General features: G+C 39.3%; 1 protein-coding gene across 2 annotated transcripts in view; it reads left to right on the plus strand.

The window, feature by feature from the left end:
* The window catches only part of LOC103180644 (myoferlin), a 107849-nt gene that overhangs the window by 50947 nt on the left and 34151 nt on the right, over positions 1-22751 (plus strand). For both annotated transcript variants that reach the window (XM_042337102.1, XM_007896627.2), the window contains 7 exons: positions 1419-1427; positions 2914-3012; positions 4472-4597; positions 7880-8035; positions 8520-8611; positions 10319-10489; positions 11787-11935. In XM_042337102.1, the coding sequence (XP_042193036.1) occupies positions 1419-1427; positions 2914-3012; positions 4472-4597; positions 7880-8035; positions 8520-8611; positions 10319-10489; positions 11787-11935 (802 nt within the window). The remainder of the gene's footprint in view (positions 1-1418; positions 1428-2913; positions 3013-4471; positions 4598-7879; positions 8036-8519; positions 8612-10318; positions 10490-11786; positions 11936-22751) is intronic.

Consider the following 22751-nt stretch of genomic DNA (forward strand, 5'->3'; position numbering starts at 1 on the left):
TCTCTGCAATCCTACTATTGATGGTCCACCATCAATAGTAGGCAGGTTTTCAGCCAATCTGTCCCCTCTCTGGAACTTCATCTTGGAGTCCATCTCCACCTTGCCCCCTCCCTCTCCACCTTTAAGAGCCATCTTTTCAACTGCACTTTTGGTCACGTCTTCTCTCTTTTCCCCACCCACACCCAAACTCGGGCCCCTAGTCACCTTTGTGAAGTGCTTCGAGACGTTCTCCCAATGTGAAAGGCACTATATACATGAAGGCTATTAAAGTAATCCTTTTTAATTCATCATGTAAGTTGCAAATTAACATGCTTAAGAGTGTTTGGCTGCTAAGGGAACTTCAAGGAAAGCTAGCTGTTGGCAAGATTTAGCATACAGATTGCAATGGTAAGACTTTTTTAAGATTCAATATTTATATGCAAGCAAAGCAGTCATAGTCTGTTACTCTTTAACCTCACCTAAACCCAAACCTCATCTAATAACACAATCTCAAATTCCAATTAGACATTATCTCCTCTCCTGGTCTACACAGATTACATTTTAATTTTTTTGGAAAATAAGGTCCAACAAGGATCATCTTTAAACTATACAGCATTGTTAACAAATTCCTTATCTTTTCTTACTAAATAAATCAAAGACTGGGTCGTTGATATGAATGAATCTGCAAGAATGGCTGCCTATCGGTCTTCACAGGTATGTAGTATGAAACTGTTTCTATGCAGGGTGAACCATTGAGCCTTTGCATGCTGTTAATAATGCTGTATGGATTTAAAAAAAAAGTCTTTCAGTCAAGACTGTGTAGGCTGATAGGAAGCGAGTGTTTCTAAAGACACAGAGGAAATTTGAAACTTGAATTTTCATAGTCATAATTTGTCATAAATTGGATGATAATTTTGGTTTCATTCCCTGTCAGCAGCTTTAAAGTACACATTGCATGATCATTATATAAAGCTGCATTTGTTTTAAAATAAAGAGGATTTCCTTTGGAATTAAATAATTCTGGTACTAACATTAATTATTCATTACATACCTTCATAAAAATCAATTTTAAAAAAACGTACATGTAGTGGAAACAAAATTTCTGAAGCAAACCCATTACAATTTTTTGAATCTTACGTGTTGCCCGCATGAGGGTAAATAATGCTTTCAGCCCAGCCAGCATCCTGAAGAGGTATGTAATAAATAAAACTTGTTTGAACACTCTTCTCAGTGGGTATGGTGGGTGGGGTAGGGAGAAATCACAGCACTGAAAAATCTCTTCCTGCTGAAAACTAAAATGTCCATTTTAATCTTGCCTGGAAATGGTGCATTCTTCCAATTTTTCCAGGGGCATTTTACTGTTCTAGTCACTGACGTTTTCTCAACTTTTCTTTTCCTTTTATTGACCCCACTTTGAAACAATATCACGATGTCAACAGGCTGCAAAGGTAAGTAACTTAATTAGAATTATGGGTTTTATTTCAATCCAAAATGCAACTGGAGACAACATCTATCACTATCAATAATAATAATAATCCTTGCATTTGATATAGCGCTTTTCACGTCGGGAGGACGTCCCAAAGCGCTTCACAGAACACACTGTAAAGTGAATTGACTGTATATTTGTGGGCGAACGCGGCAGCCAATTGTGCACAGCAATGTCCCACAAACAGTCAGGGATTGAAAATGACCAATTTATTATTGTTTTGGGTTTTGGAGGGATTATTATTAGGTGTGTGGAGTAAGGAAACTTACCCAAGGTTTCGCCCTGCCTGGAATTGAACTCAGGTCTCTCGCTTGCAAAGCGAGTGCTTTAATCACTGAGCTACAGGACTCTATCAAGGATGACTCCATTGAGTCACAGTCTGGAGTTGGTATTTTATAGGTGTAAAGCTGATATTTTGGGATTGGGGTGAGCAAAATCTTAACTGAGGCATCCATAGTAGTATCATATAGACCTAGAAACATCTCAGGGATGAGATTTCAGGCTGCCGAGTTCTGGATCAGTAGAGGCTTCTGGAGAATGGCATTAAGGAGACTGATGAAGAGTATTGAAAATCTAACCTTGAAGTAAATGAAGCATGACTGAGTTGTAGCAGTAGTTGGTTGGGTAAGGCTGGAAACCAGTAATGTTTTGGAAGTGGACGGAGGTCTAGCCAACAAACTAGAGATGGGGTTTGAAATTTCACTTGGGATCAAGCAGAATGTCAAAGAGGCAGTGTCTGGTTCAGACTGAGTGAGCAACCAGGGAACTTGATGACTTTGAGGCAGGAGCACATGGGTGCTAGCGAGAACTATGCAAGGAGGACAAAATACTTTTCATTGAAGGACACTAGGGTTCACAATTTGTCACATCAAGTGGTGTTCAATATCGCTAAATAACAGGCTCAGTCATGCTCTTGTTCAATGTTCACCTAACTGGCATTGCTTATTGTGAAATTATGAATATTTAAGATTTGAATTATTAACTTTGCAAGATTAACTTTAGATTTGCAACACAGTAATCAATCTAGTCAACCAGGTCAAATGCCCAGTTGAGTCCTTCAATATATCTATCTTTAAATCTAATAACCCTGAATATCATAAATACTTAGAGGAGTGCTGTTTAAGGTTAGCTTTGCAGATTAATGTTGTAGATGTAGCAGATGGCAAATATAGTCCTAATGGATAAGTTGATACTTCCACCTTTTAAGCCTTCAACCCAGTCCTCGGTCAGATTTTCAAGGAACTATTTATTGTAGTCTCACTGCAATTCCTAGGATTAAATTGTGATTATTGCAACCTCACTTCACTGAGTCTCATAAATCCATACGATTTATGGAGTTTGATTTGATTCATGTCTATAAGCTTCCCTAAGTTTGAGTTGTCTGTCCCATAGGTGAATACTGTACATGACTACATTATACTTAAAGAGGTTGTGAATGTTCTATTTAGCAGGATGAATCAATTGACTGGTGGAGCAAGTTTTACGCCTCCATAGGGGAACTGGACCGATGTGGCGGTTATCTTCAGAAAGGCTATGATACTCTGAAGGTAGTGTTAGCATTTTACTGTTTGTTTTTTTAAACTCTTGTACTCCAGATTCTATTCCTTTTTTTTATTTGATGCATTTTACTTTTATGCCTATCTATTTCAATACGTGAATCAAAACTGTGCAAAACCTTCTCAGGTGCCTGGTGCAATAGCAACAATCTCATTTTTTGTGTGTTGCCTTTATTGTAACACTCTTATATTGATTCAAAATGTTATCCTGCATGCAAACACATTATTTGTGGCAGGTAGTTCAGAGAATTAAAGGGTTGCAACCCAAATGCAATGGAAAGAGAGAAAATTGAATTTATTTTCACTACGGTCAAGATTCAATTTACATATAACTTTCTGTTCTGGACAGTAATTATTGAGACATTTTAATGAAGTTTTTAGCATATGCATTATCGAAGCCGCTCAATTGTCGAGCAACCTCTTTTAAAACTCCTTTTGAATTAAACTTTGCCAAAGTTGAACCTCTTTTGCCATCTTTTTGTGGAAACCAGATGGTGCAGTTCTTCTAGTGCTCTGTAGATGGACCACTTGCAGTTTAAATGAAAACTGAATCAACCTGGAAAGTTCAACTTCAGGATTCACTTGCTGCTTATGTAAAACTATTCCAGTTCATTCTGAGAAAACTAATTTTGGTTACGAGTCCAACTATTTTTAGTTCAGATTTGCATGTGATATGATTTATGGAGTTTGATTTGATTCATGCAATTTTGAGTGAACCTGGATCATCTTTGAATAATTGGGTCAACCAATGGTTAATTCTATTGTCTGCATTGAAAAACTGATGGCAACTTGCTTAAAATTCTTGATTCATTCGATTGAGTATATTTTTGTAGTACGTTTCTTTTCGGTTTTTTCCTGAAGTTGCTGACTCTCCTGTTAAAATGCTGAATTAGTTTGATGAAATATTTGACCTGGGGCACTAGAGGATATCTATTATTTAATAAAGAAAACCTCACAGGGAACTGTATATATTATATATATATTATTTATATATATATTATATATACAAGACTCCCAACAAAAAACTACTTTTATTTATTCATGATTTCAAGAAATAATTGGTTAAATATCTACTTGATAGAACTGGAGAATATCAGGATGCTATCACCCAGGTTCTTCTGTTGCTACTTTTCCATTCAAATTGGATTCCGTATTTGTCTTCACTTGAAAACTAGAAAGTTAAACTTTTCATATTGCCTGTAGACATGTAACTGCCAACGCAATTAAGAGAAATGATTTTTTAAAACTGACATTGCCTGGATATTTTCAGATTACACCTGGCCCTCACTGTTACCAATAAACAGCCTCATGCCAAACTGCATCTAGATAAGATGACTTTTGCCTTCTAGACAAAAAGTGAAGTTGGCTAGTCGGTGACTAGCTGAAATACCTTATCTAGCTGTTGCATATGTTTCTTTGTCTTGATCACATTTTAACATCTCTCCAATAGGTGTATGATAAAGAACTGGAGAATGTTCCTGAATTTAAAGGATTGACCGATTTCTGCAACACTTTTCAACTGTTCAGAGGAAAGCAGGAGGATGATGAAGACCCATCAGTCGTGGGTGAATTTAAGGTGATTGACTGTTCTTTGTCATAAAGCTTAGTCAAACATATATCCTCTGTTTGACCTTTTTGCTCTATCCGGTTAGTTGGGCACGACCTCTTACTCCTTAGTTCTTTTGTACTGTTCAGGTAATTGATGAAATTGCTGTCACTCCCCTATTCCAAGGATGCACTTGACTACCAACTTCTAGGTTACCATTTTTTTAAGTGACGAAAGTCCAACGCTACATGTTCTAGGCTAACCCTTAGGAGTTCAGACAGACAAAATAATCTGCAAACGCAGCTGTATCTTGGGCCCAGTGGTGGTCTCTCCAACTTATGGAGAAGGAATTAAGCCTCTACTCAAACCCACACAAATCCTACTTAATAGATTATTTCCTTGTCTGCTATCAGTCACAAATTACTGTTAGCCCAGAGCAGTTTCAGAGTGCAGATGTTTTGCTCCAGTTCGCCCTGAAGAACTTGATCTTCCATACCTGACATTGCTGCCTCAACGCTTCAAGAAAGCATTTAGGTTGACTTTGGACTGTATCATTGCTTCGACAAAGAATCAAATCAAAGGTAATACATTTTAAGGAGACTGAGATATGCCCACAGCAGGTATCAGTTGTTGTCGTGTTATTTTTAGCCAGGCCATAGACAACCTGGAGTCACCAAAAGGGGAAAAGTTCTGTGGTCCAGTAATGGGTGGACGAACCCATTGAGTGATGAACTAGGAAAGCTCCTCTCATACATCTTATAGCAAAACCAGAGAACAATTGCAATATTAGCTGTACAGCAAGCTTTCGCCCAAGGCCACTGACCAGGCGAAATGCACCTTCCTGAATACTAATAGTGCCTTATGCTTATGCTAATTCCAGCCTAATGATGGGTCTATCTTACTGACTGCATATTTTTGCCCTCTCACTAATTTAATGCATTTGAACTTACGGAGCCTAAGTCACAAATAAATTTAGGTCTCCTACATCAGCAGATGATGCCAGAAGCAAGCTAGCTGCTCTGTAGTGGTCAGCCTGCAGCATGCCAATAATCGTTCACCTTGGTGAGCACAGCCTGTGCTGTTATCTCCTTATCTTTTTCAGGATGCAAATACTAAAATTTCAGTGCAAATTGTCCCTTTACAACTGCCTTTGTAGCCTGAAGATGTATGAGATGCATTTTCAGCCTATGTGTCATATTATTCTGTCATAAGAGAATACCAAAAGCCTAATGGAGCCCTAGGGGTGCGACCCAGGGTATTGCTTTACAACCGAGGAATGAGCAAGATATGGAAACTGTCATTTTTTGACCTGTATATCCAACAGAATGCAGAAAGGTCATCTTAACATGATACTGAACATGCCAAACCCCATGCAAGCAACACAAATTCCATCCTTCTCTATCAGATTGCTGGAGGGGTTGTGGCATTGCAATGCATTTTCTGATCTTCCCCCAATCCTGTTCCTTTGAGCCATCAACATTAGCACAAGGGTTATGGACCAGTACTTTACTAATTTCAGCCAGAACTACACGAGAGGGTTAGGTTGGCCCCAGCCTTCCTGGGGACAGAGAAGGGGAAAAATCAGTCGGCATTCCTGCTCTTTCTCCAGCACCTCTACCGGTTGTACAAAGTGTGTAGCAGCTGGGTGGGGAATAATAATAATAATCCTTGCATTTGATATAGCGCTTTTCACATCAGGAGGACGTCCCAAAGCGCTTCACAGAACACACTGTAAAGTGAATTGACTGTATATTTGTGGGCGAACGCAGCAGCCAATTGCACACAGCAGTGTCCCACAAACAGTCGTGGATTGAAAACGACCAATTTATTATTGTTTTTGGTTTTGGAGGGATTATTATTATTAGGCGTGTGGAGTAAGGAAACTTGCCCAAGGTTTCGCCCTGCCTGGAATTGAACTCAGGTCTCTCGCTTGCAAAGCGAGTGCTCTAACCACTGAGCTACAGGACTCCAGGAAGAGATCAGGCCTCAACAATCAATGGTTGAGTGTCCTGCCAACATTCACAGCTGGTATTCACACATTAACAGCGATCGTTTAGGTGACATAATGGAGGCAACCAGTGCTCATAAACCCACACCCCACCAACAGGCCACACCAGAGGTAGAGAAGCTAACAGCCTTGTTCAACGAGTGATGGTTAATTACATGGATGGATGTTGGATTAGTGAAGTCCAGAAAAACTAGTATATTAGCTTCTAAAAGACATTTGGATAAGTAATTGGAGGGAGAAATGTGTGATGTATAAAGGAAATGAGATTTTCATTGAACTTTAGAATTTGTCCTGTAGTCAGATCAATAAGATGTCCTAACCAGTAATATGTCTGTCAGGAGGTAAGTGAAAATAATTAATGATACAAAGGTGTGGCAAAATGTAATCCCTCCTGCTGAAGATGCTCCTCACAATTTAATGGCTTTTTAATTAAAAAAACAAATCTTTATCTTCCTCCTCTGGTTACTGGAAGCTTGTCTTTCTCTCAAACATCTTTGCTTTCTGTCCTATTAGCAATAAATGCCTAGGTATGCAATTTAAAGCTTTTACATCAAATATCCAGTCATATTGTTGATAGGAAATTCAATAACCTATTCAATAGTCTAAAATATGCATCATGTCATCTCACGGTTTGGAATGGGTATATCTGTATTCAAATGTTGATAACTAAATACATTTATTGGGTAAATTTTGGAACTAAAATGTATCCCCTTTACTTGAGGCCATGAGGAAGTGAATTTTCTGTTAGTTCAGAAATTTACACCTCACAGTTGATCAGAAATGATTAGTTTCAAAAGCAGTTTTGCACATTTGAGTGCTCTCATTTTCTAAAATAAAACAATCCTTAGACTCCTTTACTGCATTCATGACCATACATTGTATATCAGGAGCTGGACAGTGCTTCTGAAGAGCTTGGAGTTCATTGGAACCTCCAAATCTTCATCCTGTGTCTTATTTAAATGTTTGCTATTCACACTTTGACCATTTATGGACAACACATGCTTTTTCTTTCTCCTCCTTGCTCTTTCGCTTTTTTTGGGTCTTGGTTGTCCACTGGCAGTGAGGAAACTTCTTTTCTGGCTTGTGATGTTCCTACATAAATATAATAATAATCCTTGCTTCTGATATAAATCTTTACAGATGTCTCAAAGCGCTTCACAATCATAACAATAAATGTTTAAATTGCACAAAATGTGATCTGGTCTAATTTATGATTCAGCAAAAATTATTAGTCTTCTGATATGCCTGTGTATGTAATCTATTCAAAGTGCTTTGGTTAACTTTCAATTGCCCTTGCCTTCCAGGGTTCCTTCAAAATCTATCCTTTAAGTGATGACCCGAGTGTGGAGCAGCCTCCACGGCAGTTCTGTGAGTTGCCGGACAGCGTACCTCAGGAATGCATTGTGCGCATTTACATCATTCGAGCTATTGATTTGCAACCAAAAGATAACAATGGCAAGGTGAGAAACGTACCACTGATTTTTAGTTTTTCTTTCTCTAGAACTTCCAAAAACTCCCACATCTCCCGTTTGGGCGTGAAACCATGTATGGGAGCCTTGGTTCATTGTAAACCAGCAGTGACTGAATTGGTTGCTCAAAAAGCATGACTACCAATTGCCTGAAGTCCTATTGCTTCTTCCTGATTTTATGACCGCTTTGAGCAGCTGTTTTAACATCTTCTACCACTTAGGTGCAAAGTTCACATGTGGGCAACATTCCATCTCTGTATAGTGTTTAAGAGAATTGGTTAAATGCCTACTATGTTCCCCTTTCTGTTAGTAGGTGTGCCTGGCACAATTTTGCCAGCAGAAACCTAAAGTGCAAAGGTACTGAGAGCAACTCTGACCATATTAGCTGGTAATGGTGCGGGGGCCTTTTACAAATGGGATTGTTTTGAACTATAATATATATATATACTTTTTAAACTTTCATTTTCTTCCTTAGTGTGACCCATATGTGAAGATCAGCTTGGGCAAAAAAGTAATTGAGGACCGTGATAACTACATCCCTAATACACTGACCCCTCTGTTTGGCAGGTGATGATTTATTTTCTTTCATTACAGTCAATGATAAAGACTTAACTCAGTTTATGTTGGTTTTATTTCAGTTTTGGTAACTTGAATCTAAGGTAAGGCACTTTCTATGGTAGTGCTTCCAGGATTGTATATATTTTTAAAACGTCTTCTAAAACTGCAGTATGCCTCAGAGTTAGTGTGAAAATGCAGTGTGCTGCAATTAATACAGAACTGCGAGTTTAAAGTATTTGCTTTTTTTTATTCTGCTTATTAATTATTCCCAAAGGTGGAGCATGCAATAGTTGGTATAGTTAATTTATTTATCCTGGTATGGGGTTAGGCAGGGGGAGAATTCAACCTGTTTTTCCCTCTGCTAATACCTATGTAGAGTACTGCTGCAAATTTACAGTTAGACCCTATTATAATGCAGTAGTTTAGTTCCATAAAATTTGACCCCACATTGTAACTCGCCGTGCTATAAAAACAGTTGCCTCTGGTCACTTCTGTATGCACAGGTGGTGCCACTAATGTCACTTTCTGCATGCACACTGTTGTACAGGACGCACTGCTGACATTATTTGGACTAGGAAGGCCATTCACGGCCTTGCTCCCTCCTACCTCTCCAACCTACTATCCCCCTACCTACCTGTCCGTACCCTCCGTTCCTCTGGCTCCGGTCTGCTCCACGTCCCCCGCCCCAACCGCCCTACCATCGGTGGTCGGGCCTTCAGCCTCTCAGCCCCGAGGCTCTGGAACTCCATCCCCCAGTGCCTTCGCCTTGCTTCCTCCCTTTCCTCCTTCAAGGCCGGTCTCAAAACCTTTCTCTTTGACCGAGCCTTCAGCTCCCCTCTCGACTCTCTTCCCCCTCCTCGCTCCCTCCCTTCCTTCCCCTCACCCTGACCATTTCCCCCTCCTCGCTCCCTCCCTTCCCTCACCCTGACCATATCCCCCCTGCTCGGGTCATGACCCAACTGTGCAGCGCCTTGGGACGTCCTCCTGACGTGAAAGGCGCTTTATAAATGGAATCTTGTTGTTGTTGTTGTTGTAGGAATGTTCCATGTGAGAACACATAAGATAACCCATGCTATTGCAGGAAACATTTTATAGCCATATCTGACTTTGTGAACAATAGGTGAGCACAGGATTAGGCTTTGCTGTGATGCTTTTCTTTCTCTTCCATTCTGCCCCCACCACACCTCTCCCAAACTAGACAACAATGCAGCATATCATTTGACTATATGAGAAATCTACTGGGCTGACTGATCTTGAATCTGCTGGAGAAAAAATGAATGACTTTCTAAACCTATTTTAAAGAGACTATGAACCAGTTACTTGGCACATTTTGTTGTTATGATTGCTTATTTTTTAGACTTCACCTCCATCTCTTAAAAACAAATCCACTGCCAAAGCCAGCAACTGGATTGAAAGATAATGCTATAAGTGCTGACATTTTATTTGTGTGTATAGAACCTCTGTGTAAGACTGTTGATAACTATAAAAACTCTGGAATACCACAATGTTCTCAATCCTTCTCTGAGCCTATTTCAAGATGTATGAATTTTGTGCAACAAACTACACTCATGCCTTCATATATAGCCATGTTTGTTTTAATGTAAGCCCTGTAAACTTACTTTTAATCTTCTTGTAAGCTTTGGTAAAGTATTTGTGTTAAAGGTTTTTACAATAAAGTGAAGTAACCTCTCCTTCCTCATTGCTCTCTTTCCTTAGGATGTTTGAACTTACTTGCATCTTGCCTACAGAGAAGGATCTCAAAATTGCACTTTATGACTTTGACTTGATGACTCGCGATGAAAAAGTGGGTGAAACAGTTATTGACTTGGAAAACAGGCTCTTATCCCGCTTTGCATCTTATTGCGGATTACCTCAATCATACTGCATGTAAGTTGAGATTTAACAACCAATTCTATCTGCTTCAAAGTTTTTTTTAAAAACGGGCTGAAATCTGGATTTGACTAAAACATGACCTGTTTATTAAAACACAAGATCTACTGAAATGATCTTGTTAAGGCTTATGTATTTGAGAATTTCACCATCAATACCTCTTTCCAAGAAAATGTAATTCCAGTCGACAGATTTTTTCTGATTCTCTATGACGAGGTATTGGAAAAAATGAACATTCAGCCTAATCCGTTGCCCATATAAGGAATTTCACGTTCATCTTAACACCAAAAATATTGAGATAAGATGGAAATCCTGTTTCACCAGGTGAATTGTGGTTTGTTTTTGTGTGCACATCTGCTTGTTTCCTCTGCTAATGAGTGAGATGAAATTTATTGTAGCTAAACACCACCTGACATTTTATATGCCAATTTGAATTTGTCCAGCTTCTATTCATTTATTGCTCTAAATCTCCTTTGCACTACTTCTGTATTTTTGATAAAAGCAGCCTTCTCAATTGTTCATGAATGGTATAAGCATCAGGCAATGTAGGACTGGGCCCTGACGAATTGTCCCTCAGAACAGAGCCTTTACTAATGAAACCCAACCAGTGAGTGAAACTGAGTGCTTTTGAAAAATGTTGAATTGTCTTCATGATGCTATAAAATTATTCTTCATTGTGAACATTCGGACAAATGAAGAACTCATGTTTAATTGCCAGTTGCAAAGATCTATGCACATTTACCTCCTTGTATGTAAATGTTATTTTGTAGATGTCTACTCTGTTTGCTTAGCAAGCATTGAAGCTGTCAAGATGAGAATAAAATACTTTCATTTGTTGCTGCATCAAACACTGCCAGATTATATATGAGTAGATGGAGAATAATGCTCCTATTAATGTAACAAACATTTGGACCTTACTTCCAGAGCACAATGTACTGTATCACTGTGACATTTCAATTTTCCATGCCAGCGTCCTTATAGGTAATGAGTGAAAATGAGTGCCAACTGTCAGCAAATTTATAATTCTGGACAGCTTTTGGCTTTGGACACTTTGAGCACTGGGAACTGGCTTGCGAATTATGAACTCATTTCAGCAAAGATCCTCTTTCATCGAAAGACTGGGAAACTCATTTTGCATCTGGGACCCAAATCCAGCTCAGACAGTGTCAGCCAATGTATCATCCAGTCTTTTTTTTAAACTTTTCTATAACTTAATCCTTTTTATTAAAGACTTGACCAATTTTTTTCATGAGTATGCTTAATGTATTGATTACCTTTCTTATATTTTACACAGGTCTGGGGTAAATACATGGCGGGATCAACTGAAACCTTCCCAGCTGTTACAGAATTTAGCCAAAATGAGGGGTGTTTCTCCACCGGTTGTGTCTGATAACGGAAAGAAGCTTCAATACAATGGTCAGGAGTACACATTAAGTGAATTTGGTGAGTACTTTAGAATACACTAAAACCCTGGCTGGCAAGGTGGGTGGGGGGCATTTACAGCTAGGTGTAATTACAATGCTAGTAACGGCATTTACCGGTTTTCTTTACTGTACCGACATTGGAATTGTTTGAACCCTGTGAGCAAAAGATAGCGAATAAGCTATCTTTTCACAAGTTTCAAACTGAGTGAGTCTATCCCTGGCCACTGCAGGCTCGCAAGCATGGTGAGGTAGGGCAGAAATCCTCACGTGGGTCTGGAAATTTTGAAAAAATAATAATTTGGTTTGGAGCCCGGGCCGAATTCAGGAAACCTGGAGACCTGGGTTTATTGCATTGAAATTGAGGTTCAAATTGCATAAAGCTTCCAAAGAAATCATTAATCTGCCAGAAAAGGAAACATTTGGCTTATACCATGAGCTGTAAGTTTAGGTCCTTTTAAATGTGAAGTTAAAATAAATACTTTGTCTTGTTTTAAGTAGAGAAAACTTACAATTAGTAACAGTTACTGTTTTGTCATTTGCCCTGTATCTTACAAATCCACAGTAATGCTGTATTTATTTTCAAAGCTGTTTCAGAATTGCACAATTACAATTCCATGAATGGACCTGATTTGATAGTTTTAAGAATTGATGCTTTATTATTCAATCCATTGGATCAATATCATTGCAAATCTATGCTAAAGTATCCTCTCAAAGTTCCTGGCAGTTATTTCCCATCCATGTCTAGTATTTCAAGTGTGGTCTGATCAGTCTCTGTTCGAAAAATGACTGCAGAATAACTTTCAGAATCTTGAACTATGCTTTCTGGCTATATGTTGTAGCGTTCTGATAGCCTTTATAATTGTTCTGCTAATGTCAATTCAACTCCTTACACCATCAAATTCAGGAACTCTTTCCAGCCAGGTCCTCCAATGAGTCTATCAGGATCCACAGCTTAAACATATCCTAAAGTGAGCAATACAACTTTTGTGAACCATCAGAAAAGGGAGTGAGGGACAGGAGTGAAGAGAAAATGTGAAACTGTTCAAAAGGGGAAATGCTAATGTTTTTAATTACGTTCTGACAAATAGTGAATGCACTTGTCAGTCGCAATGTAACACCAGGGCACAATTTGCACGGGATACAAGGCACAGAGTCTGGTTTTCAGTGATGTAACTGCTATTACATTTGTTCGATAAATATAAAAAAAATCACTATAGTGAAATTTGTCCCCACACGGTAATAAAATGCTGCATTAATATGGTACTGACAGAGCGAGTATTATTGCAGCTATTTTTCAGCCTGCTCAATTCTCCCAAAATTTGGACGAGATGGAGTGTTGCCTTAAATGCTCAAGGAATAAGCATTCTATTGAGTGCCACAATTAATCCTTGATCTATCGACTGAAAGGTGCAGTTCATTCTTTTTAAGGATACAACTGTAAAGGCTATAGATGTCCACACATGGTAATCGTAGCATAACTACCCAAAAATTCCCAGTTCCAAAGGCACAAGGTCGTGACCTGTAGATAAAATGGGTGAAACCTAATTACGATGTCTTTGTTTATCAAGTAGCCCAGTTAAGCTGAATAGGAAGCCTGGCTCGGTTTCTGGGAATCTTCTGGCAAATTCCTATTTTTGCCCCTCCCCCTCCCCCCCACCTCAGACAAGCTGATCACTTAAGCACTTAAGTCACCAATGAAATGCTATCTCCATTCAAAATAAGGACTTGTTTGTGTCGGGGGAGGAAAGAGAGAAAGAAAGGGATCGCTCATATCTGGCAAGTGCTACCACCAGTACCAGTGATATTCAGTGCCATTACCTTTTATGGTTTAAGTAGGCAGGCACCAGTACAGATTGGAATAGGATTTGAGACTGCAGAAAATAAAAACATGTCAGTGAACTATAATTTACCGGCTGCTGCTCTAAGTGAACTCTTGCTCGCTGGGTGACCTGATGTTATCTTGCTGCCTTCGCACTCTGTCAGAGTTGCTTCTGGTTGTAATTAGACCATTGGAAGGGTATCAATGTAATGTAGCACAAATTGTTTGCTTGGCAGTGATGTTAGTGGTTGTGCTGAATGGCTGTCCAGCCTGTGCAGTAGATTGACAGGTGCAGTGAAATTGGGCTGCTTTAGCCATGACCGTACTAGTTGTGTTTTTACTGCAGGTGTAGATGTAATTAATGCAATAGATCAGATGAAAAGTGAAATAATCGCAGGAAGCTGAACAGAGTCCAGCAGTTCTGACCTGTAGTAGAAGAGAAGACTTTAAATGAATCTTGCCTGTGTGTACAGGTTTTCAATTTTAGCCTTGAAGGGCATTTATAAAATGCAATGTATAGTATGAAAAAGATTCTATGTTGTAAGTATTTTCTAGGTTCAAATTTAAGTCACATCTGGAATTTATTTGTATATATGTATTGGTGCAGTGAACCAATGGATTGTCAATCTATTGAGTTAACGGTATAGTCCACCTATTTTAATTTCAGCTTAATAGCATTGTGCTAATTGCCCCAGCAGACTAAGTTCAAGATCTTCCTCCTCACATTTAAATCCCTTCACGGACTCGCCCCACTCTGCAACTTCTTCCAATCACACTGTTTCCATATCCCCTGCCCTAACCATCACAGGCATTCTGCCCCCACTCTCTTCAACTCTATTGTGAAGTCCCTCTTCCTCCCTCCACCTCTTTCAAGGCATGACTCAAATTTTGCTGAAGAGAAAAGTGCCTTGCTAAAATGTACGGTATATTATACTCAATTTCCCAATGATATGCTTGGCTGGCTTTGAAATCACGTGGTTGACAAATTTCCTAGAAATAGGCTATAATCCTTTCAAGGGAATTCCCTATATCCTCCTCCTGGGAAGGATTATTTTATTCATTTTCATCTGCAATTTTGCTTCCCTTCTCAACCTCTTGCTTCTCCTCCTCTATTTCCCCCCCTCCACACACCCCCACCAAAGGCAGGCTCATGCTGCAGCAACTATGTGTGATGCCCTATGGTACCTCGTCTGAGTTGCCATGATTAATGCGTTGTTCTGGAGATGGAAGTATTCAAAAGGCTTTGGATCAAGATTGTCCCCATCAGATACCTGCAGACATGCACATGTTTCCAGCGGGGCATACAGCCAGTGATGAGAGAGAGAGAGAACCACGGCAGTTTGATTCTATTATCTTTTTTTTCTTGCCCCCGCTAAGCCAGGGTCAATTTGCAGCTCCCCACTGCTTATTCAGCTGAGATCAGTTAATTCAATACAGACCGAAGATCTTCTTCACAATCCGCTGGATCTCCATGACTCAATTTCTTACTTGCTGGTGGCTATTGATTAAACCATCAGTGGAGTCATTTCATCAGTTCTTTAAGGAACTAAATGAGCATTTAGAATTTAATGTTCAACTTAAGAAAAATGCATTAAAACTGCTAAAGGTCTTTGGCAGTCATGGCATCAAATTGGGAAATTTTGCTGTATCAATTTCTCTACATAATTAGCTACTACTGTTTCTATTGTGTAGAGTATGGTAATGATTGAACTAAAATGATGTACGTATTCAATAAGGCACGTTCAAGCAACTTTGCCGGGGGAGGGAGCAATGAAGGTCTAAATTTATACTTTTAACCTGAACAAAACTCAATTTGCCTTCAGGAGATATTTTTCTTTCCATATTGTACCCAATATAGACAATAACAGATGTTCAAACAGATATTTTATAATTACAGTTGCTGCTTATCAGATTGACTGGGTTAATGTGTCCCAGTCCTAAGGAAGTTAGATTTACAGTGAGCACAATTGTAAAGTGCTGCATGGTGGTTTTATTTCCTCATTGATGCTGTCGGTTGAGGACATTCAGATGTTCCTTTGATGGCCTGTTGGGCAGCCACTGCCCCCAGTTTAGCACAGACTCGTATATACCAGAGGGCATAGTATGATTGCCAGACTGCACTTTGTTAGCTGATCTCAACCAGGGCAACATTTTGGGTATGTTGATTCCTCTTAGTATTCCTCATTTATGGAGAGGGAAAATTGACCAAGATTCTTGCTTTAATCGATATCTAGTGACCCCCCCATCCCCATTACCGGAATGTGCAAAATTGCATACAAGGGACTATAGGATATGATTGTAATGCCTTCTAAAACAGAATAACCTGCTGGTGCTTTGTCCAGACCTCCCTCTGAAAGAAGTACAAGAGGACACCCAGTATCTGGAGTCTTCAAGAGCAATTTAAGAAAGTTAGCAAAATATATTCAGAGAGCTAAGAAATACATTTGTGTATCTGACTGGAAGCGAGAGAGGGTTCACAAATGTGCATGGCTTTTTCATTTGTAAAAGTAGCATCCTTCTTGGCATGAATAATCCCGTTTTGTATTCGGATGGGAAAAAGATAGCAGGAGAATTCACCCATAGCATAAAATTCTAATTGGTTTATTCCAATTTATTTGCAATCTTGCATACTATTCAAGCACACTATAAGCCTCGATGATTACACTATTCAGCTGTAATGTGGAAATTGTTCTGAACCAGAAAGTCAATAAATGACCTATTTTTGCTCACTATATTTGAAGCAATCTTGGGATTAATTTGTCAAGTAAATGGGAACCTCTCAGAAATTGTAGCATTTGAGTACTCAGCTAAAACGCAGGTAATGTGATGCAGCTAGTAAGATGAAACAGGATATCAATCTGTTTTCAGTGTCTTAGTGGTATGGCTAATGTTGCTATCTCAAAAGCTAAAGAAATTAGCTGCTAAACCTAAAAGCTGCTAAATTTGTAGCTCATTGTTGGCCAATAAGATTATTTAGATCAAACTGCAGATTGCTTAGTATTTGGTGTTGCATTTACTGTGACATTTAATGTAACACAACTGGAATCTTTGATACCTTGGGATCCGTAATAAATAGGGTTAATGCGATCTCCATGTGAATTGCTGCACATGTATGCTCACTACATATGTGTGCCTGGTCTGCTCCTTTACACTTCATCATACGGCACATGTTGATTGATTGCTATCAGTGGGGTCTTCATTTTCTTTATGTTGAGGCCATTCACTTTGAAAGGATCTTGATCTTGCTGTAACTTTATCAAGCTTTTGCTTGCGGCATTAATTAATTCATTTTCATACCTCTTTTTAAAATCTTTCTACTTCTTTTGAAGGCACTGCCTTTTTGCTGGGATATAGTTTGGGGGGTGCTAGCTGACTTCAGTAACCTGCACTTGTCGCTTCTCTTCATGTATGAACTAGACTGTGATGGACTATTTGATCATGAAAGGAATTGCAACCAACCCAAGCTTTTTATGGTGGTTATATTTTCAAGTTCTCCTAACCTACTAGCTTAATATTTTCAACTTCAGTTATTTTAGCATTGCTAATATTCTTTTTGTTAACTTGTCAAAACTCGAGGTAAGGTTTTTTAGATTTGTAGCACTACTTCAGAACCGTAGAAATCTCTGACACAGTAGGAGCCATTTTGTCCGTGCCTGTGTTGCTCCTCCAATAAAGCTATCTAACGTAATCCCTATATGGCTTTCTCCATAACTTCTAATACCTTTCTTCTGCCTGTGCTCATCTCATTACCTTATAATGCACCAATCAATTCTACTCCAATTGTCACCCATGCTAATGATTCAATATTGTGATCTAAATCATCCACCAGCGCAGATTGTCCTTTATCCTTTTATGTTAAATACCTCTGTCATATCATCCATCAAACTTCTGTTATCCAACAGAAAGATGTAACTTCTCTAGCTGCTCCTCTTACCTTTAGTATCATCCCTGTGAATCTACACTGCATCTACGATAGCTCTAATATCTGTTATAATGTGGTCCTCAGCCTAACCTGTTCTATTTTTCTGGTTGCTTTGAGTGTAGCAAAAACTGCATCTGTTTATTATTGGACAGTTTCTACGGCAATTGGTTTCCCTTTAAAAATGACCGAACAGGTCAAAGCTATTAACTATGATGATATGTCCACTAATGACTGAAGAGGGTTTGTACTAGTCATTGATCTCAAAACTACTTGGAAATCTGCATCGGGCTGATGTGAGCTTCACCTGTTCAGCCTGATACCGGTAGCAGCCACAGTTCTGCTTCTATTTGCTGTCTAAAGGTTGTCAGTGTCAACGTTGGCTGAAAGCATCTCTTTGGTATATTCATTTAGTTCCTGGTTTGCTGCAGGCACTGAATTTTTTTAGAAATATTCTCACATGGAAAGATCCTTGTAAATGAAACTTTTATTGACCGACTCCTTTTTTAAAAAATGCTGAAATTGACAGTGAAGCCCTGCTATAAATCATATAAACGTGCCTGTGCTTTTAGCACCTGAGGGGCTTCAGATTCTAACTACCTTCCCCCACCCCAGTCTATTACTGTCTGTCAACCTGGGTTTGTTGCTTCAAAGATGGGAGTGTTAAAGATTACACTGAGAGCTGTTTGGAAACTCTTGAATTTAATTATGTGTACATAGACTAATCTGGCATAAGGCAGTATGTGCTTTAGGAACAGAAGCTTGACTCCTATAGACCAACCACTGAGGCAGAAGAGGTAGCACTGATTCAAAAAGGTGTCAGGCTTCTGATAAAGCCTTGAGATTTTTGCAAGCCATGCAACGTGGAGAGACCCAGCAGTGATCGAAAACCTCATTTTTGTTAGTCAGATTTAGTGATTCTGAGAGCGTTCGTAATTAAAGGGAAAGAACTGCAGTTTTAAATGAGCCACAGTAATTCCTTAGCGAATGATTTAATGGGAGACTTGCAGAGAATTTAAATAGGTACACTACATCAGAGCTCCGACACGAAGCTTTGAAAGTGCAAAATTTATGTTGGTTAATGTTTCTATATTCATATGCTTAGGCGTCATTACAATCAGCCTTTGTTTGTACTAAAGTTGGCAGGCCAGACCTATTACATTTGGGTAAGGGGAAATTTTAGGGTCATTTGACATTGTGTTGCTCTTGATGCTCCAAGCACTACTATAATTCTGCCAAAGCAGTATAGTAGGCTTCTCTAGTGCAGTTTGCTCCAACTTCAATTATTGTTTATCTCCAGACTGTTTGAATAGTTATAGTAGCAAGGAGGAAGTTTTTACTCCTTAATTCAGGGTCAATTTGTAGTGAACCATGGCTTTTAGCCGCACGAACAGCTGCCTCTTTTATAAGCAAGAAGGGTTCACTGGCAGTTCAGGGTAATACAATAATAATTTCATGAACAAGGAAACTTCTATTCATTGCATTATTTTGATATGTGCTTGAAACATTTTGACAACTGACTCATCCAGCTGACTTAAAACTGATATGGTGAGTTTTGCAATACAGTTAAATCTGAGTGCAACGAAACCCAAAATGATACGGGCTTAAACCTTTTTGGTACAGAACATGTGTTTGATAGAGCAAATGACCCTCCATATATCTTTACTGAAATACAATTTAAAAGTCCATTTTTCAGAAAATGGAACAAGCAACAGATTTCAGTATCCTATTCTGTACTTGTGCAACTTATTGAAATTAGTGGTTGACTATGTCAGCAGTAGTTACTGTCTTGTGAAATAAATCCGTATTACTTTCAAGCTGGTCATGTGATCAAAACTAGATTTGTATTTACAAGATCACAAGAGGTTTGGATGAAGAATGCCATTTGGTCCATTTCATCTCATCCTTCCGGAATACCTGCTCTGCTGTCTTCCCATCACAGCATCAAACTGTTTTTGAAATGAGTGCTGGCCTCAACCATGCTTCCTGGTAACCTGTTCAAGTCATTAATTACCCTCCGAGTTTTTTTTAAAAAGAAACTACTTCCTCCTGGCGTCTGTGCAGAAATTTCCATTTGCACTGTAAACTTATCTTGGTGCATTCATTGTAAAACCCCAGAATCATTTTAGGTGAATTGAGGGAGCTCAAAATCTGCAAATTCTCAACCCTCACAGCATCCGTTTTACTTTTAATACAGCAGCTCATCAACGTTAAATTTTGTGGTGCAGGTCTGTGACGCTTATAAACCTCACCCAAGTGGTACTTCATGTGTGAGCCTAGTCTGGATGTCAGCAGGCTAATCCACCCTTGCAGGGCATCACAGCTGTGCATGATCCTGTTAACTGACATCCACATGTGCACTTTTCTAGCAAGGTTCACTGATAGTGATCAGGAGCAGAAATCCCGGCTTTTTTTTTCCTGCTTAACTCACAGCAACTGAAGCCAACTAATGCTCTGGCGAGATTCATCTAACTCAGAACAGAGAGTTGAACCTGAAACCTTCTGGTTTATGTGGGTTGCCACTGTGCCAAGTGAACTAGTCCATTAGGGGAAGGAAGCCTCAATCTTTTAATGGAGTTAAAACCTTCCTCATTGCCAGTATTGGATCATTCTCAGTGGGGGGGAAAAATGTGCTTCAAGAGAGATTTGTCTCTTGAGTTATAATTTTCAAAAGGGAAAAGTCTAATCTCGTCAACATTTAGCATCTTGGCTCCATATCAGCACCTTCTCACCTGAAAACAATGGATGCTCACTTCATCCCAGAGTGTCTTCACCCGCTCCTCCAACTATCCTTCAAACCCTACATCTGGGATCGTGTACTTTGCTTTTCCTCATCTAGACAACTTTGCCTACCTCCATCACTGCCCTCATCATGAAATGAAAGGCGCTATATCAACGTAACTTTTATGCCCCTGCAAATTTCTAGACTGATGTACAGTTCATTTTTACCCGGCTTCAGTTTGAAAAATGTTACTGGGAATGAGGGTTTTCTCAAACTAAATGTCTAACTCAGTTATAAGCTAGCAATGTTCTTTGCTTTACAAAGCTTGTAAAATCTGCTTGTATTGCTTTGTGATGTCCTTTACATGCCTTGATGCCGACATTGCATTTAAAGGGCTCTCCTGTTGATTTACACGTATTATTGCAGGATTCTAAGGCATTGTCTGAATCCAACAGAAGAACTTTTGTGACTGAAACTCTCTCATCCACAGCAACTCTTCAAGTACTATAATCCTTCGGGATTCTGGATATTTCCTCCTGCTCCATCTCTTTATCCAAGAAGCAAAGCCACTTTAGGTCCATAATAAGCAAGAAGCTGCTTTGCACTTCAAAATGTCAGTTCACAAGTTCAAAGCATAAGTCGGTGTTTTTACATTCTGAACTGACAAAGATCAGAGTGGGTCCTTTTGTTTATACCCCTTTTAACCTTCTGCCCTCACGGGAGGGGGAAAGAAAGGGCCAGATCACCTTCCACTGAAACAAAGATTTAGATCTCGAATTGGAACGAACCACATCTGACTTTGGTGTTGAGTGACACTTCATTTCAGATCCTCATTCTGACATGAAGTCTCAGAAACGTGTGCAATTTAATACCAGCCTGAACAGATAAGCCTGCAAAAAAATAAAATTCTGCACTTCATACTAGAAGCAGCTTAGTAACACAGGTAAAATCCCAAGCCTTTTACAGCCACTGGGAATGTGGTGCATTGATGGTGGCTGCATAAATACCTCTTGTTCCCAGGAGTTGTGAAATAGTTAACCTTGACAACTTCTGTCCAGGTTCAAATCAGCCTAACTTCTTCCAAGTTCTTTGAAGTTAACAACATTTTTAGTAAAAAGTGGAAACTTGGAGGGGGAAGCGATTGCTGACTGTAAATACTGCAAGACTTCAATAAAGCCCATGCAAAAAGCTCTGTGTGCCCCAAGTGCTAAGTGCCTTAGGCTGGACGTAACCCAATACTGTGTACACTTTTCATGCTAAACCCAATGTTCTCTTAGAAGATTTTATTTTCAAGTGCTACATATGCAAAATCATTTGAAATACATGATTTGATGAGAATACATTGGCAGTTTAAAGGTGAAGTTCAGGGCAGATCAGTGATAGCTTTGTCCGTATGTTAACAACATCAGATGAGCTCTGTTGAGTCTTCCTCCTCCAAAGACTTGCTTTTTGCTCCCGACCAAGCCAGCTCTTTGAAGATGTGTTGGGAAGAAGTAGAAAGCTGTGCCAACCAAGCCTGTGACTTTTTTTGTTCACATAGGGCTTCAGTTCAAATTGCTTGCTGTCCAGCAGGAGGGGTTGATATTCATCTGGTCTAAACCGTTCTGTTGCCATAGCAATATCATTGATTTAGGAATAATGGTGGGGTGAGGGTACTTGGCAATCCTGGATCTTGTACCAACAGTCATGAATTGGTAAATTTGTAACAGAGTAAACTCCCAGTCTCAATAAGTAGTAGACGTTTCTCAGTGGGAAAGGAAATGAAAGGGGGAGTTATCCTGGTACTCTTATGCTCCTTCCAGCAGCAACTTAAACTTGATGGAGGCTCGATCATGGGATTCCTGATTGTGCTCTCTGCAGAGAAATTGGGGGAGGAAAGAAGAGGGCAATAATGAGAGCGCAGAAAGGATTGGTTTGCTTTTTATTTTCGACCATTTCAAGACTTTGTTGTGTAAAAACAATTTTGTTACAGATGATTCAGTTCTATGAATTGAGAATCCAAAATTGCCAGTATTTGTAACTTGGGATTCTTTTACTGAACCTGACTTTGTAGGACTTAAATGTAAAACTAGAGTGACTGATTTCCCTCTCCCGATCTGTAATTACGAAAGATAAAGAGTTCAGTGTTGTGTGGACCATTTGCATTACATCAGCGCTTCTGATCCAAGCCTCAACTTGGCACCAATGCTGTAATGTAAATGTAATGCAATGGCCATTACCTCAAAAGGTGCCCAAACTTGCCTAAATATTGGGGGCCAAAGCATCAGCTATTTCATGCTCTTTTTCTGGTCACCAAAATTTTCCTCAGACGTCATGGAAAGTCTGCTCACCAGAAAAAAATATTCATATCTCTACATGCATAGTTATTGCTGCCA

This window comes from Callorhinchus milii, unplaced genomic scaffold (genome assembly GCF_018977255.1).
Source record: "Callorhinchus milii isolate IMCB2004 unplaced genomic scaffold, IMCB_Cmil_1.0 Scaffold7, whole genome shotgun sequence".
Classification (NCBI taxonomy): Eukaryota; Metazoa; Chordata; class Chondrichthyes; order Chimaeriformes; family Callorhinchidae; genus Callorhinchus; species Callorhinchus milii.